Source organism: Physeter macrocephalus, chromosome 6 (assembly GCF_002837175.3).
Source record: "Physeter macrocephalus isolate SW-GA chromosome 6, ASM283717v5, whole genome shotgun sequence".
Taxonomy (NCBI): Eukaryota; Metazoa; Chordata; class Mammalia; order Artiodactyla; family Physeteridae; genus Physeter; species Physeter macrocephalus.
Window position 1 is genome coordinate 87,458,333 of NC_041219.1, and position 15,870 is coordinate 87,474,202.

General features: G+C 46.8%; 2 protein-coding genes across 4 annotated transcripts in view; one reads left to right on the plus strand and one right to left on the minus strand.

Annotated features, from left to right (window-relative positions):
• LOC102990668 (keratin, type II cytoskeletal 7) overlaps positions 1-647 on the minus strand; it is a 31,101-nt gene extending 30,454 nt beyond the window's left edge. For all 3 annotated transcript variants that reach the window (XM_055085621.1, XM_055085622.1, XM_028491327.2), the window contains exon 1: positions 306-647. In XM_055085621.1, the coding sequence (XP_054941596.1) occupies positions 306-635 (330 nt within the window). In that variant the 5' untranslated portion in view covers positions 636-647. The remainder of the gene's footprint in view (positions 1-305) is intronic.
• A 5,518-nt stretch (positions 648-6,165) lies between these two features.
• Positions 6,166-15,287, plus strand: LOC102990131 (putative methyltransferase-like protein 7A). The gene is made up of 2 exons (XM_055085624.1): positions 6,166-7,211; positions 14,375-15,287. The coding sequence occupies exons 1-2, from the start codon at positions 6,576-6,578 to the stop codon at positions 14,411-14,413; spliced, it is 675 nt and encodes a 224-aa protein (XP_054941599.1). The 5' UTR covers positions 6,166-6,575; the 3' UTR covers positions 14,414-15,287.
• Positions 15,288-15,870: the final 583 nt, after the last annotated feature.

The window sequence follows — 15,870 nt, forward strand, 5'->3', positions numbered from 1 at the left end:
CCTGACTCGGATGACAAAAGCTGCCCAAGAACCCCAGCTGACACAGACACCGCCCAGCAGGGCAACCGGACAGACACACGCACACATCCTCAGAGGAAAAAGCAGGGAGATTTGGGTAGCTTGCTGCAAGAGAGGGCTGGGAGGCCGAGGGGGACAAAAATAGCTACAGGGTTCATGGAGAGGGTACAGTCCCAGATATCCGCGGAAGGAGAGCAGGCAGCAGCCCTCCCAGCCCCTGGCCCACGTGCGCTGCGGGGCGGCTGCTGGGGCCTGGATCCCGGCTTGGGGCAGCGCGGGCAGCTCACCTTGTCGATGAAGGAGGCGAACTTGTTGTTCAGGGTCTTGATCTGCTCGCGCTCCTCCTGGCGCACCTGCTGGATGGTGGGGTCGATGTTCACCTGCAGCGGGGTCAGCAGGCTCTGGCTGATGGTGACCTCGTGGATGCCGGCGCCCACTGGGCCCCCGTAGGATGAGCGTGGGGCCACGCGCGGCCGCGAGGCGCCAAGGCCATAGAGGCTGCTGCTGCTGCCGCCGAAGCCGCCGGGGCGCACCGAGTTCAGGCGCACCTGGGTGCCGCGCCCCGGGAAGGCGGAGGAGCGCGAGCTGAAGACCTGGGAGCTGAAGTGGATAGACATGCTGGCTGGGCCGGGCTGGACCGAGCGGCGGGCGACAGGGGGCCGAATTCGCTGACCTCCGGGCGACTTGGCCGCTTTTATCCTCTAGGCGCGGGCGGATAGGCTTACACAGGTAGGGGCGGGGCTGGCCGCCGGCCACCTTTCTCTGCCCGCCAGCTCCTCTCGGGGCCGCGCTTCCGCCATCGCGCCGTCCACCCCTCCGAGGCCCAGGCTTTCGGTCCAAGCCTGAACCGTCCAGAGTGGGGAGGAGGGCCGTAGAGGCTCAGACCCCTTGATGCAGGCTGACGCAGAGAGCGGTGGAAGACAGCGGTCCCAGTCGATCTGCAACGGGCTCAGTCAGGGAAGGCTCCCTGGAGGAGGCTTGGGGAAGGAGTGAAGAATATCCAGATTCCTGAGACAAGAGCAGAAAGATCAAGCGGTAAGAGATTGGGGGAAGGGGTGGAAAAAATGTTCTAGGCCAGGAGTCAGCCCCCAGTCCCCTCCCCAAGCTACTGAGAGCCAGAAAGGCATTCCCCGACAGCCTCTGTCCCAAGTCCAGCTCCTCCTTGAGAGAGCTCGGCTCTTGAGTAAGCTGACCCCAAGGTGGGCCTGGGTGAACTGGTTGTTTTCCTGGCCACGTGTCCCCACGCCTCATTTGTATACAGAGACCAGGCCAAGTGGGGCATGAGCCCACTTCTCGCCCCCCTCCTCCCCGCTCCAGTAGACATCTCCTGGTGATGGTTACCCTGCGCCTGCACTTCCCCCTGCCCCAGATGACATTCCTGTCCACTTGGTTTATTTGTCCCTGGCGAGGAAGGGGACACCTGTGTGTATGTGAGACACTTTGTGTGAATGTCTGTACACTTTTGTGTGTACGCACCTGCCCTGGGCTTGGCTGCGTGCACACCCTAGGCATGTGTGTTTACATATGTGTCTGCATGTCTGTGAATGTACTTATACAAGTGGGCGTCTATGTTCGGGGGGGAGCAGGGGGATAGGTGTGTCTGTGAATACACGCTTGCACACCTTTGTACGAACATCTGTGCAACGTGCTTGTATTTGCCCCCAGACACTCCTCCCCCCATTCCCCACCCCTGCCACTTTTCTGTTTAAATGTCCCCAGCTCTCATCATCTCCCCCACCTGAAGCCACCAACAAACAATTCCCAGCAGTTTCAAACCCAGCCCCAGATGGGGATAAATGTGCTGTTAGCTCTGCTAGAGGGGCAGCCTGAGGAGCCTTTGGAAAAGACAGCCGACAGGACTGCTGTCGTCTTTAGTCCACCTCTAGTCCCGCCCAGTGAGCTGGCCAGGTTGTCACTTCAGACCAAGCCCTTGGGGGCATCCTGGGTGGAGGAGGCTGGGGATGGAATGCCCTTCCTGGTTTCCATTTCAGTTAGACAAGGAGGACTAAGGTACAGGAGCCCCTTCTCAGTGATCACCAGTGGAGACTCAGGCCCCTTCCCCTCCCTCTCCTCCATATTGGTGTTGGGACAGCTCAGGCCAGAGGCTGAGGCATGCCCAAGGAGACCTTCAGTGTGTCTGCTGCAGGGTGTGTGTGTGTGAGAGAGAGAGGGAGAGAGAAAGAGAGACACACATACACACCACATCACACACATACACACTCACATACGTATATGCATACATAAACACTCCCACACATTCATACACATACACACCATATCACTTACACACACACACCCCACATCACTCACATGAACACATGCACATACTCACATATATACCACATCTCACACACACACACACACACACACACACACACACACACACTCATACACTCCAAAGTTCTTACCCTTCAGCGCTCATCCTCTTTTCCCCACTACCTCCTACCCCAGCCCCCTAGCCCTCCGCCCCCTAAACCCACCCAAGTTCCACAGCTAACCCCCCCCACCTGGATCTGCCCTCTGGAGGCTACGCCCTGCCCATGCCAGGAATCTCTCCCTTCCCCACCACCCCCATTGCTTCCCTAGGGCATGGCCTGGGAACTCTGGCAGGGCAATGCCGGTGACCCTGAATAAGTCGCTGCCCCACCCTGGGCCACAGCTTCTTCACCAGAGATGATATCCTCAGGTTCATGGGGAGAGGGAGCTAGGAGGACACTACAAAGGAGAAAAGGTCTGTGGGCTTTTCAGGCCCAGGATGCAGACTCGCCTCCGGCCACATTTCCCCATTCCAGACCCACCCAGGATCCGCCCATCACCTCCCCATCCCCTCCCCCACGCGTTCCTGGTGGCTCCAGCCCTCACCAGTCTCTTCCTGTCTCTCCATTCTTAAGCCAACGCCATGAGCCCGCTGGGTGCCAGACTGCCCACAGAAACAACCTCTGGAGGGCTTCACGAGGAGTGTCAACACCAAGAGGCCGAGGATCAAATTCCTGCCCCACAAGACTGCCCCGTCCATTGGTTCATCTAAACCCAGTCTCCCACCAGCCCATGCCTCTGCTGGCCTCACAGAGACCCTGTTAGCAGATTCCGGGCATAATCCTGGGATGAATTAATTTCCAAAACTTTTTGCAGTTGTTGTTCTGTAATCCAGAGGCTCGCTTCCATCTCTGTAGCGTTCTGTCACACAGACACACACACACACACACACACACACACAGAGACACCGCCATGCACATCACTTGTCCTCCCACTGCCTGCCTGGCCTCCCCTGCACCTCTGGACCCAGCTGTGAACAAACAAGCAGCCCAAGTTCCGCAGCCCTGCTTGGTGTCACTAAACCTGTCCAGACACCGCGGTCCTGCAGCCCTCAAAGCTGGAACTGGCTGGTCCTCTCTGGAGAGGTGGGGGAGACATTCTTTCTGGCTCCATTACTCATTGTCCGTCCCCTCAAAACACCTCCTCAAATTCCTAAAGAAAAAAATATTTAAGGCATAATGTGTTTTCATTGTCTTGGAATTCCAATGATTGCAATCATAACAAAATCCTTGTAATATTTTTGCATGGAATGTGATATCTTAAAAATAAAGTCAAATGACAAAACACATATATGACAGCCAACAGGCTTTCCAGAAGAGACAAATCCATAAGGAAAAGACAACGCAGCAGAAAAGTGGGCAACAAACATGGATATTATCAGCCACTGCTTATAGAGTACTTACTTAGCATGTGCCTGGCCCTGTTCTAAGCACTTCGCATAGTGTACGTTATTATCTCATTTTAAAAAGAAATTGAAACACAACGAATTTAAGTAAATGGCCCGTGGTCACACAGCTTAGTATGTAGAAAAGCCAGGATTTGAACCTTGGCACTTTGAACTACTAGGTAACTTATTAAAAAAGAAAAGAAACAAACAAAATCAAATAGTAAATAGGAAAAAAAAATGCTCAACTTCATTCAAATTAAAGAAATGCCACAAGAATAGCAATAAAAAGCCATTTGCACCTGTCAGATTATCAAAGACTAGCTTGCTAACAGTGTTGGAAAGTGTGTGGGTAACAGAAAGTTCTGTCCTTTGTGCACGGGGTCATCTATCGGTGCATCTTCTTTAGAGGGCAAGTTGGCAATAGCTATCAAAATTAAAGACATTTGCCTCTACCTCAATAAACAAAAGAAATAAAATGAATACACTTGTCCTTGATCAAGTACATTCACTGCCAGGAACTTATCCTACAGATGTTCTCACCAAAAGTGCACACATACATGTGGTCTCTACCTCCATTATTTTATTCTAGCGAAAAACAGGAAGCAACATAAATGCCCATCAGTGGGATGTGATTCAATGCATTGGGCTACATACATTCAGAGGAATGCTATCTATTGAAAAGAAGAAAAGCCTTTATATACTGATTGAAATTTTACCTTTATATATTGATTGTACAAATCACTGTAATTTTTTTTTTTTTCCCCTGCGGTACGCGGGCCTCTCACTGTTGTGGCCTCTCCCGTCACGGAGCACAGGCTCCGGAAGCGCAGGCCCAGCGACCATGGTTCACGGGCCCAGCCGCTCCGCGGCATGTGGGATCTTCCCGGACTGGGGCACGAACCCATGTCCCCTGCATCGGCAGGCGGACTCTCAACCACTGCGCCACCAGGGAAGCCCTGTAATTTTTTTTAAATCCCAGGAGGCTCACGCTATACCACGTCCACCCCCTCCCCTGTGGCTGATCCCTGAGGGCCCCACAGTCACCTCCTAATCCCCTGGCCCCTCCCTCACCCTCACCAGGGACTCTGGCACCTAGTGCTCCTCTTCACCCTGGCACCCCCATCTCCAGGCACGTGACCCACTCAGCATCTTAGCCTGATCATTCCTTAGCTCCTTAGTTCCAGTGACTTTCACGTTCATCCTTTTTCTCTTGTCTCTACCCTTGTCCCCTCTCTAGACCCTAAACTGGTTCGTCTCTGAAGTTTCAAACTCTGATCTCACACCACGGTACCATTCATAACTCTCTCACTTTCAGCAGATGGGTTCTTCAGCCACACCAGCCATGTCCAGTCCTGAACCCAATCATTCCATTTTCTACCCGCCCCTACCCTCCTTCACACTTTCTTTCCAGCTTGGACTCCTTGCACCCCTCCTTCTCTGGCCCCTACCCTTCAGTCTCCTACACCTGGATAAACCCCCAGCCCCGTTTAGCCTAAACGCTGACCTTCTCTGCTCTAAACTGCAATGCCTCGTGAAGAAAACCATATAAAAGATCCAGGGTCACCACCGACTCACAGTCCCCAGGCTCACCTGCATCCTCTTTGCTACTAAAGGCTTCTCTCTGCCTTTGGTCAGCAATTTCTCCCAGTCCCCCTGGTTGCTGCTGCAAAGTTTCTTTACTCTCTTCCTGTCGCCCACCCTGTATCCTACACCCTCGTTCTCAGCAATAGATCATAGCCTTCTTCTTCACTGAGAAAATCAAAGCCCTCTGGTTAAAAACTCTCTTACCTTCTTTCCCCCACCTGAACTTACCTCCGCACCCATCTTTTCTCTCTGCCTCCGGGCTCTGAGGACAGATTGTCTCTCCACCTGCGCCCTGGATGCCAGCGTCCCGCACCTCTTCAGATACAGGCTTCCATTCCGTGGCCACCACTGCCTAATACACTCACCCTCTCTTTCTCCCCTGTCCCTCCCCTCCCTCTGACTGCCTTCCGTCTGTCTGCATGCACAGTTCATTGGCGCTGTAGGGGTAGACGCCAAATGTCAGTGGGCTGAGGTCTGAATGAGGTGAGGACGTGGAAACTGTGAGTGCTGAACACAATTGCTAATGGAGCCTGGCAGTAAGAGGAAGCGAGCCGGGAAATTAGCTTGAAAGGAAAGAAAACTCAAGGAAAGGATTATTGTAGGATAAGACACTTGAGCAGGCAGATTGGCAGAGGAGAAGGCGGAGCTAATTAAGGGAGCGAGAGGGGTGGAGGTGGAAGATGGATTTAAGAGTGGGCTGCGCGGTATCCAGCCCGGGCGTAGAGGACAAACACCTTCGTCTATGGCAGGAATCAGCTAAGGGTGGACAAAGATCTAGATATTCCAAGGTGTGGGCAGAGGCTAGTTCAGAGACGTTTCTACAGATTCTAAGAGAATGGCTATTTCTGCTTCCAGAACATTCTGTGGGGCTCTTCTCACCAAATGCTCTACCCAATCATCCTATGCACGCACTTTCTCTGATCTCAGTCCGCGTGACAGTGACTCTCCCTAAAGGAGATCAGCAGTCTCCAAGGAAACCAGGCAGCTCCAGGTGAAAGGTGGGCACTCTGACTCGGCTGCGCTTCCCAGCTACACGATCTTGCAGCTACCTTCTGTGAGATTCAGTTTCTCCTTCTGTAAAATGGGGGATTAAGAGTGTCTGTCTCATGAGTCCTTTTAAGTATTGAAGAAGATAATGCAGAAAATGTACTTAAGGACTCGGTAAGCGGGAGGTGTTGCTGGCCTTGGAGCACCTGCCCGTGGCGATTCCTACCATCTCTTTTCTGGTAGGAGTCCAAGGAGGTTGGGACTTGAGACACCACTCCCCTTGATGTGTCCTTCATTTGACCACTCGGTGCTACTGGGGGGTTTACAGGGTGTTCCATTACCCGAGGTGGTGGCGCCACCCCCCCCCCGCTCCCATTCCTCCATCCCCCGTCCCCATGGCTCTCTTTCCAGCACGCTGCCCCTGGCAGTCCTCACCCACCCTCTCTTTCTTTCCATCTGCATCCTGGCATTTCCCATGTACCTGCTGGACTTTCTGGGCTTGTGGAACTGGATATGCAAAAAAGGGTTGCCCTACTGCTTGGCGAGTTTCACTGTGATGTACAACAAACAGATGGCGAGCAAGAAGCAGGAGCTCTTCAGCAATCTACAGGAGTTCGCGGGCCCCTCCGGGAAGCTCTCCCTGCTGAAGCTGGGCTGCGGCACAGGGCCCGACTTCAAGTTCTACCCGCCTGGATGCCAGGTGGCCTGTATTGATCCCAACCCCAATTTTGAGAAGTTCTTGATCAAGAGCATTGCTGAGAACCAACACCTGCAGTTCGAGCGCTTCGTGGTGGCTGCCGGGGAGGACCTGCACCAGGTGGCCGACGACTCCATGGATGTGGTGGTCTGCACACTGGTCCTGTGCTCCGTGAAGAACCAGGAGCGGATCCTCCAGGACGTGTGCAGAGTGCGGAGGCCGGTGAGTGTGGGGCGTGAGGAGGGAGAGACCACCTTCACTGCTTGTTAAGCCGCTAGAGCATCGGGCTGCATAGATGCCTGTGGACTTCAGGTACGGCTCCCACGGGCCTTAGACAAGCCACTTCATTCATTCCTTTGATCATTGATCTATTCAACAAACATTTAAAGAATGCTGATTCTGTAGCAGCACTGTCTTTCCGGGGTGAGAAATAAGCCTCAGAGAGGTTAAATGACTCGCACAAAGACAGCTGGCTCATAAAAATGGCAGAGACACAACAAAAATCCAGGTGCCCTAACTTTTAGGTTAAGAAGACCTAGGCCAGAGATCTCACCAAACCATCCCTCTAGTGGCTTCCAACCTGGGGTCACCGAAGTCCCATCACAGACTCCAATTTCCTAACGATGAGAACACTGAATCACCCAGAGGGCTGCCAGGGCGTCTCGCTTTTGCAACAAATGAGAATGCGTTAAGTACACAGAGAGCCATCTTCATTTATAGCACATGTTCTTCATTTTTCACCTTGGGGCCTCAGGAGTTATCTACATACCATTCTCTAGCCCTTTCCTCAAGCAACAATCATTAATCATTTGTAGAAAATGAACAAATTTGCTGGGAAAGAAAGGGAGAGTCAGGGCAGAGCAGTTCTCCAACGACATTGCAGATGGTATCACCTTGTATCTTTGACCGCTGTTAACTTTTCAGAGTTCCTTACGTCATTGTCTTTAATTATAAAGGCAATTAATCAATGTGTCCTACTTGTTTAAAAGAATTCAAAAATTCAAGAAGAACATAGAGGGAAAAATGAAAGTTCTCCCTTCACTTCCTTAAATCCCACTCTCCTTACCTGTCCCTGTAAGTCACTATGTTAGTGGGTGTCCTTCTGGTTTTTTCTTTTTTAAATTCATGTTTCTCCTCCCTGGTGTTTGGCAGTTTTTCTATCCATCTCAAGTTTACTAATAATTACTTTCAGGTTTCAAGTTATATTTGAACCAGTACTTCCCCATCAACATACCAAAAGTATATAGTCATGTGACACCCTCCACCTATTTTGTTTTTTATTTCCTCATCCTCATCCCCTCTTTCCTCCCAACACCATCAGTCTCTCCATCCCATATCCTGGGCTTGGTTGAAATAATCTGTCATTTTAATTTCAACTTTCTGCTAAGGATTTTTCCCCTTGTCTTCTATTTCAAAGATCTTTTCTAATTTATAACATAGTTAAAAGTCAGTTTATCATCATCCATTTACTTGCTATAGATTTTACTAGATTTATTGCTCTCCACTGCTTGATATGCTTTTGGTCTTCTTTTATCTTGAGACGTCTCTGTTTTCATTCAAATTTAATTTTCATTTGTCTTTACTACCTTCTTGAATAGGTTCCTTAGAAATGGTTCATGGATCTTGCAGATCTGAAAATGTCTGTCTTCTACCCTAATACTTTAACAATATTTTGGCCAAGATTCCTTCCCCGTGGAAGCTGTGAGTCTTTTCCATGATCCTGGGGCTTTCCAAGTTGCAGATGATAACTTCAGTGCCAGTATAATTCTATTTCCTTTTCAGATAACCTGTTTTTTTTGTTGATTGTTTTATGTCTGGGGGTTTTTAGGATTTTCACTCTTTTTTTTTTTTTAAGTTCTGAAATTTCACCACGGTCTAGGGTTCTAAGAACTCAAAGAACTCAAAGCTTCTGATGTATCTCCTCTGGGGTCCAGCAAGAAACCAAACTTCCCCCAACCACTCATTAGCTGGTTAGCTTTTTATCCTATTGGTTGAGTATCCCAGCAGGACAATGGGAAAAAGAAAGTCTCCCTTCCCCACTTCAGCCACCATTTTCCCAGTATGCCCCAGATATAGATAGGTCGAAAGATGGATGGACCCCTTATTTTCTCTCTTGCACTTGAATCCCTGTTTCCTGCTTCTATCTCTTCCTGTTTCTTAGTTTACCCCTTAGGTTTTTTTGTTTGGTTGGTTGGTTTTTGGGGTACGCGGGCCTCTCACTGTTGTGGCCTCTCCCGTTGCGGAGCACAGGCTCCGGATGCGCAGGCTCAGCGGCCATGGCTCACGGGCCCAGCCGCTCCGCGGCATGTGGAATCCTCCCGGACTGGCGCACGAACCCGTGTCCCCTGCATCGGCAGGCGGACTCTCAACTACTGCGCCACCAGGGAAGCCCTACCCCTTAGTTTTGATAGAACATATCCTCCAGTATCTTTCTGAGAAAGGTGAGGTAAATGTGTTGATAAAATGTATGTCTGAATATTCTTTATACTAAAAACTAATTCATAGTTTGTACAGCTGTAGAATTCTGAGTTGGAAAATGTTTTCCCTCAAAATTTTTAAGGTTTTCATTGTCTTCTAGCTGCTAATATTACTGCTGACAAGTTTGAAGTCATTCTGATTCTAGATTCTGTATATGAAACTTTTTTCTCCTCTCTGTAAGTTTGTGGAGCCTTCTCTGTTCCCAGTAAAATGATTTGTTATCTGTTGGAGATTTAGTGGTCCATTTCAACCTGCAAACTTATGTCCTTCAGTTCTGGAAGTTTTTCTGGGATTCTTTCTTTTTTTTCCTCCCCTTATATTTTCCTTGTTCTCTCTTTCTGGGACTCTTCTTACTTAAATGCTGGACCTCTTTGAACTGGTTCCCTAACTTTCTTATCTTTGATGTCCTATTTCCCATATCTTTACCCTTTTTCTCTATTTTCTAGACTTCCTTCATATTCTTTTCAAAATAATTTACTCAAGTTTTCATTTCTGCTATCATAGTTTTTATATTTCCAAGGGCTGATTTTTTTTCTAACTATGCATTTTTTATTGTATCCTGTTCTTGTTTCAAGAATAATCTATCTTCTCTTTTTCTTTGAAAATATTAATAAAAGGGAGATTTTTATTTTTAATATTTTCATCTCCCTACTTAGTCTCTGCTTCCTCCAGATTTTTTTTCCTGTTTGTTTTCTGAGCTTCAGTTTTTATGTTGGAGGCTCTTCTCAGATGACTATCAGTCCATGACTGATTACTCACATTTCCAGAGGCAGTACTAACGGCTCCATGAGCATGCATGAAGCATGTCAATGCTAGGATCTCTGTAGAGTGAGCTAGCTAAGCTATTCATATGGAGAGATTCCAGTAACAGTGTTTTGGGTCTTTCCTTTGCAGCTGGTCAGAAAAATCTTCCAAACCCCTTCCTGAATCTGTAAGTCTGACTTCTAGCATTCTGGAAACCAAATGAGAGAAGAGGGCTGGGGGTCTCAGCACTTGCTTGTAAACTTTACTTCATTCACCATCTTTTCAGTAAGGTGTCTATGCCCCACTGTGCCTTGTTCTAAAGACCCTCTGTTTAACCAACTCCAGAGAATAAAACTGAAGTCCTCTGTGGAGGTGGGGAGGAACAGTGTCTGGCTGTTCTGAGGAGGGTAGGGGATTCCAAGGTCCAATGGCTCATAAATAGATTTCAACCAATCTTCTAGATTTTTTAAACCAATTTTATTGAAGTACAATTTGCATACAATAAAATGCATCCATTTTAAGTGTACAGTTGGATCTGTTTCGATAAAGGTATACACTTGTGTAGCCACCACCAAAATAAAGATATAGAACATACCCATTACCCGCAAAGGATTTCCTTGTGCCTCTTTATAATCAATGCCCACAACCCTAGGCCCCAAGCAAACACTCATCTCTTTTCTGTCACTATAGAATAGATGTCTCTTCTAGAATTTCATATAAATAGAATTATACAGTAAGTCCTCTTTAGTGTCTAGCTTTTTTGCTCAACATAAATTTTTTGAGATTCATCCATGCTGTTGCATGGGTAAGTCTTCATTTCTTTTTATTGCTGAGTAGCATTCCATCACATGAATATAGCACAATCCATACCTTTTATGGACATTTGAGTTCTTTCCAATTTGGGGCTATATTGAATACCTGATATGAAAGGTCTTGGACATGCATTTTTTATGGACATAAATTTTCATTTCTCTTGGGTAAATAAATACCTAGAAGTGGAGTTGCTGGGTCATAAGTAAATATATGTTTAACTTTATAAGAAACTGCAATGTGATTTTCCAAAGTGGTTATGCAATTTTACTTTTCTACCAGCAACACATGAACATTCTAGTTGCTCTACATACTCACTAATACTTGATATTATCAATAATTCTAATGGGGGTTTGGTGGATCTCATTGTGGTTTTAATTTGATTTCCCTAATAATTAATAACATTAAGCATATTTTCATGTGCTTACCAGCCATTCATTCATCTTATTCTGTGATGTGTATGATCAAATATTTTGCCCATTTTTAAACTGGGCTATTTGTCTTCTTACCAAGTTGTAAGTGTTCTTTCTGTATTCTACATTCAAGTCCATTGTCAAATATATAAATTATGAATATTTTCTACCAGGCTGACTTGACTTTTCATTTTCTTAATGATGTCTTTGAAAAGCAAAAGGTTTTATTTTGATGAAGTCCGGTTTATCAAATGTTTTCTTTTATGCTTCATGCTTTTTGTGTCTTAGCAAAGAACTCTCTCTCTATCCCAAGATTGTAAAGATTTTCTCTTATGTTTTCTTTTGGAAGTTATATAGTTTTACCTTTTATGTTAATGTCTATGATCCATTTATAGTTCGTTCTTGTGTAATGCATCAAATTCTTTTTTTTTTAATGGATACCCAGTTCTTCCAGGACCCTTTGTTGAAAAGACTATTCTTTCTCCATGGAATTGCCTTTTTGTCTTTGTCAAATATCAATTGACCATATATGTGTGTGGGTCTATTTTTAGATTCTATTCCATTCCATTGCTCTATGTGTCTATCCTTTTGCCAACATCATCTGTCTTAATTACTGTAGATTTATATTAAGTCTTGGAATTAGGTAGCTTAAGTCCCCCAGCGTTAAGCTCTGTTAGGGTAAGTTTAGAGTAGTCTTTATTCTGGACTACCTTGGGCTTTCCACTAGTGCATGATCCTTCTGGGGTCTCTGCTGAGTGCCCCGAGTGTTTATTAAGGACTCTCCTCTCTGATTGGTTCTAACTTGAATGAGCTCTGAAAATTGTTCAGCTTACAACTCCCCAGTCATTCTTTGCCTAACCTCATGGAGTATCACTCTATGCATACAACACTGGTTACTCAACCATGGACCCAAGGAGAATCCATGCAGATTTCTGAAACTCTCTCTCTGTAGATCCCTTCTTTCTCCCAGCTGGCTTAAGAGTCAACTTTCTTGGGTCTAAGATAGTGTATTTAAAAACCTAGAGTTCTCCTCCCATGTGTCTACTTTACTACTCACACAGAACACTTCACTTCTGACACTTCTGGTGGCCAAATATATGGGAAGTTTTCCCCACACCAAGCAATTCTGCAACACCATCCAGATGTCCTACAGTTTACTCCATTATGGCACTTATCCACCTAGAGATAGGGTCAGGCCCCACAGATTAAGGGCTCAGTCCCACAAAATTGCCCCCTCCCTTCAGCCAGGTTGTCAGGTGTGTTTCTGATTGATTTGCTATAAATCTGAGGTTCCCAGACCCCTTCCTCAGGTTCCATTAATTTGCTAGAGTGACTCACAGAACTCAGGAAAACATTTATGTTAACCAGTTTATTAAAGGATATGATAAAGGATACAGTGGACAGCCAGATGAAGAAATACATGGGGCAAGGTGTGGGAGGGTCCCAAGAGCAGGAGCTTCTGTCCCCATGGAGTTGGGTTGCATCACTCCCCCAGCCCCATCCATCGATGTTTTTAGCAATTTAGAAGCTCTCCAAACCCCTTCTCTTGGGATTTTATGGAGGCTTCCTCACATAGATGTGATCAATTATTAACTCCATTTCCAACCCCTCTCCCCTCTCTGGAAGATGCTGGGGTGGAGATAAAAATTCCAAGCTCCTAATCATGGCTTGCCATCCAGGAGCTCACCCAGAGCCTCCTGAAAAGAACAAAAAGATGCACCTAGCGCTCTTACACTTAGGAATTTCAAGGGTTTTAGCAGCCCTGTGTCAGAGACAGGGTCAAAGACCAAATATTAGAACAAAAGATGCTCCTAAGGCTCTTATCACTTAGGGAATTATGAGGGTTTTAGGAGCTCTGTGTCAGGAATGGGAGGTTGGGGGGGCAGAGATCAATATATTTATTTTTCTATTAGCTCACAGTTAGTTACAACTTGTTCTACTTTCTAGCTTCCAGAAGTGTTCTGCTTTAACCCTGCTGTTTTCTTTGTCTTACACACAACAGTTCTGCTATAACATGATATATACATTCCTGAAAATCACGGTGCTATGTGTACATCAACTCTACGTCAATTTAAACAAAAGTTTTTTTTTTATCACCATACTGTGCAAAATCATGCAACAAAACCACAGATCTCATGGAGGGGAAAAGGGGTTAGGGGCACAATACTCAAAAATGTCATCAGTGACCCATTAAAAAAGGATAGGAGGGCTTCCCTGGTGGCGCAGTGGTTGAGAGTCCGCCTGCCGATGCAGGGGACACGGGTTCGTGCCCCGGTCCGGGAAGATCCCACATGCCGCGGAGCGGCTGGGCCGGTGAGCCATGGCCGCTGAGCCTGCGCTCCGCAACGGGAGAGGCCACAACAGTGAGAGGCCCGCGTACCGCAAAAAAAAAAAAAAAAAGGATAGGAGCCTAATAAAAACAGTAGCACAGTTTTACACATATTAAATGGCTAAGAAATACATAACAACTATAATAAATAAAGCATTTTACCTGGAAAAAAGACTTGACATTTGCTTGTGGACATGGGCACCGGAAGGGTTGCAGCTTGTGAGTTATTGTGAAGTTATTGTGAGTTGTATGTTATTAGCAGGAGGAGGGTTACCTGAAATTTGATGGAAAGTTGTAACAGCTAATGTGGATGGGTGTGGGTTGTGAACTGAGGCAGGTGGTAGTTGTTTGAGTTGTGTGCGTTTTGTGTATTTCTACATGGCTCAATTATCCACATTCACCCATGTGCCTTACACACAAAATAGTGCAAAAGCAAATGTGAAATTCACGTTAGGCTCAATCGTTCCATAATATATCAATCATGTTGAAATGAATTCTCATTTTCAAAACAACCAACTGTATTTGTATCCAAACAAACTTCACTGCAGTTTTTGTGAGTTTCGGAGAGTAAATATGTGTGTTCAATCTGCCATATTTATTTCTTTCCACAGGTGACTCCCCCAAGTAGACAGTGGGACCTGCCGGAGTAAGGACAGGTGACGCTCTGTCAAATTTCCCCACTGTCTAACCCAGCATCTGACCCTCAGTGGGTGCTTACTGATGTTGGTTTAATAGAATTCCAATGAAAGTTGTTCTTTGGCCATTTAATGCATCAAACAGACAAAATATTTGTGTGAATTTATGAAGACACACTATTTAAAATAGATTCCCATCTCCAGGAGATGCCCTTAACTTCATGGAACATACAGCAGCCAAACATTCTAGCTGGAATTTCTCCGGTCAGCAATTCCTCAGCCTAGCTAGACACTTCTTATCTGAAACCTGTCAAGAAAGAGCCAGAATGTTCTGGAAGGGGCTGCTTTCTTTCAACCAACATTACAGCTCCCATAGGCCCATTGGCCAGAGAGCTATCCCTTCCTCATACCTCTCTGTGTACACAGAACTAAAAAGAAAGCACGTAGGCACTGCAAGGGCCTCTGCATCTCAGGAACTCAAGACCTGCCCTTTGTCAGTCAGGTTCCAATAGGGAGAAAATGGTCACACTAGTTATTTAAACAGAAAGAATTCAACGTAAAGAATTGTTAACTAAGTACAGAACTGTTAACTGCGTAACTGAAAGAGAACCCTAAGATATCAGGGAACTGGCACTGACAGAAGTAGACACTGTAACTAGGGCTGAGGGAACAAAGGGAAGAGGTTAGAAGTGTTAAAACTCAGAACCTTAGAGGAGGGGCCCCTGAGACGCAGAACTCTGGGGCAGAGGTGCTGCTTGGCTGGCACTGATACCTCTAGTAGGGGGCAGGATGAAACGGATTTATTCTTCAAGTGTTGGGAAAACTGCCAACTGCATTCAGCTGCTGCTACAGGAAGGCACGGCTGCTGCCAGGGTGAAGACACATTGCTGGGGCATTGCACGCGGACCGGAAGCCCACAGAAAGCAAACACCCCGCAGTCTCCCTCTGGCACCCCCTACTGGCAGATCCTAACAGAGCCAGCTGGAAAAGCCAAGTCGCAACTCCACACGGGAGCTAAGACACAATAACAACTATTACATCCGTCAGCTGGGAATCCCATCTACCCACCATCACATTTTCCTGAGCTGACTAAACCAGCCCATCGTTTGGGCATTTGCCCCATATCACCCCTCAGTCTTTCAGGGAGAGCATCACCAGCACAGCCCCTAAAACAATTGGCTTAGTCATGGGTTGCATTAATGGAGATGCCTTGTTGTTGGCTTTCTCACCGAGTTGTGTAATAAGAGTATCTTAGCAGTTTCCATTCCTGCCATCACTCCTGGTAAACAGCAGGTACGCCTTAAATGCTCCTTAAATAAAAACAAACTTGTATTCAAATATATGCTAGTTAAATCAAGTAATTTGCCTATTAAAGTACAGGCTCTCTTTTTTTTTTTTTTTTTTTTTTTTTTTTTTTTTTTTTGCGGTACGCGGGCCTCTCACTGCGGTGGCCTCTCCCGTTGCGGAGCCCG

Coding starts and splice junctions, on each gene's coding strand:
- LOC102990131 (XM_055085624.1), top strand. CDS start 6,576: ATGTGTCCTTCATTTGACCACTCGGTGCTACTGGGGGGTTTACAGGGT. Junction 7,212..14,374: donor TGTGCAGAGTGCGGAGGCCG/GTGAGTGTGGGG, acceptor TTCTTTCCACAG/GTGACTCCCCCAAGTAGACA.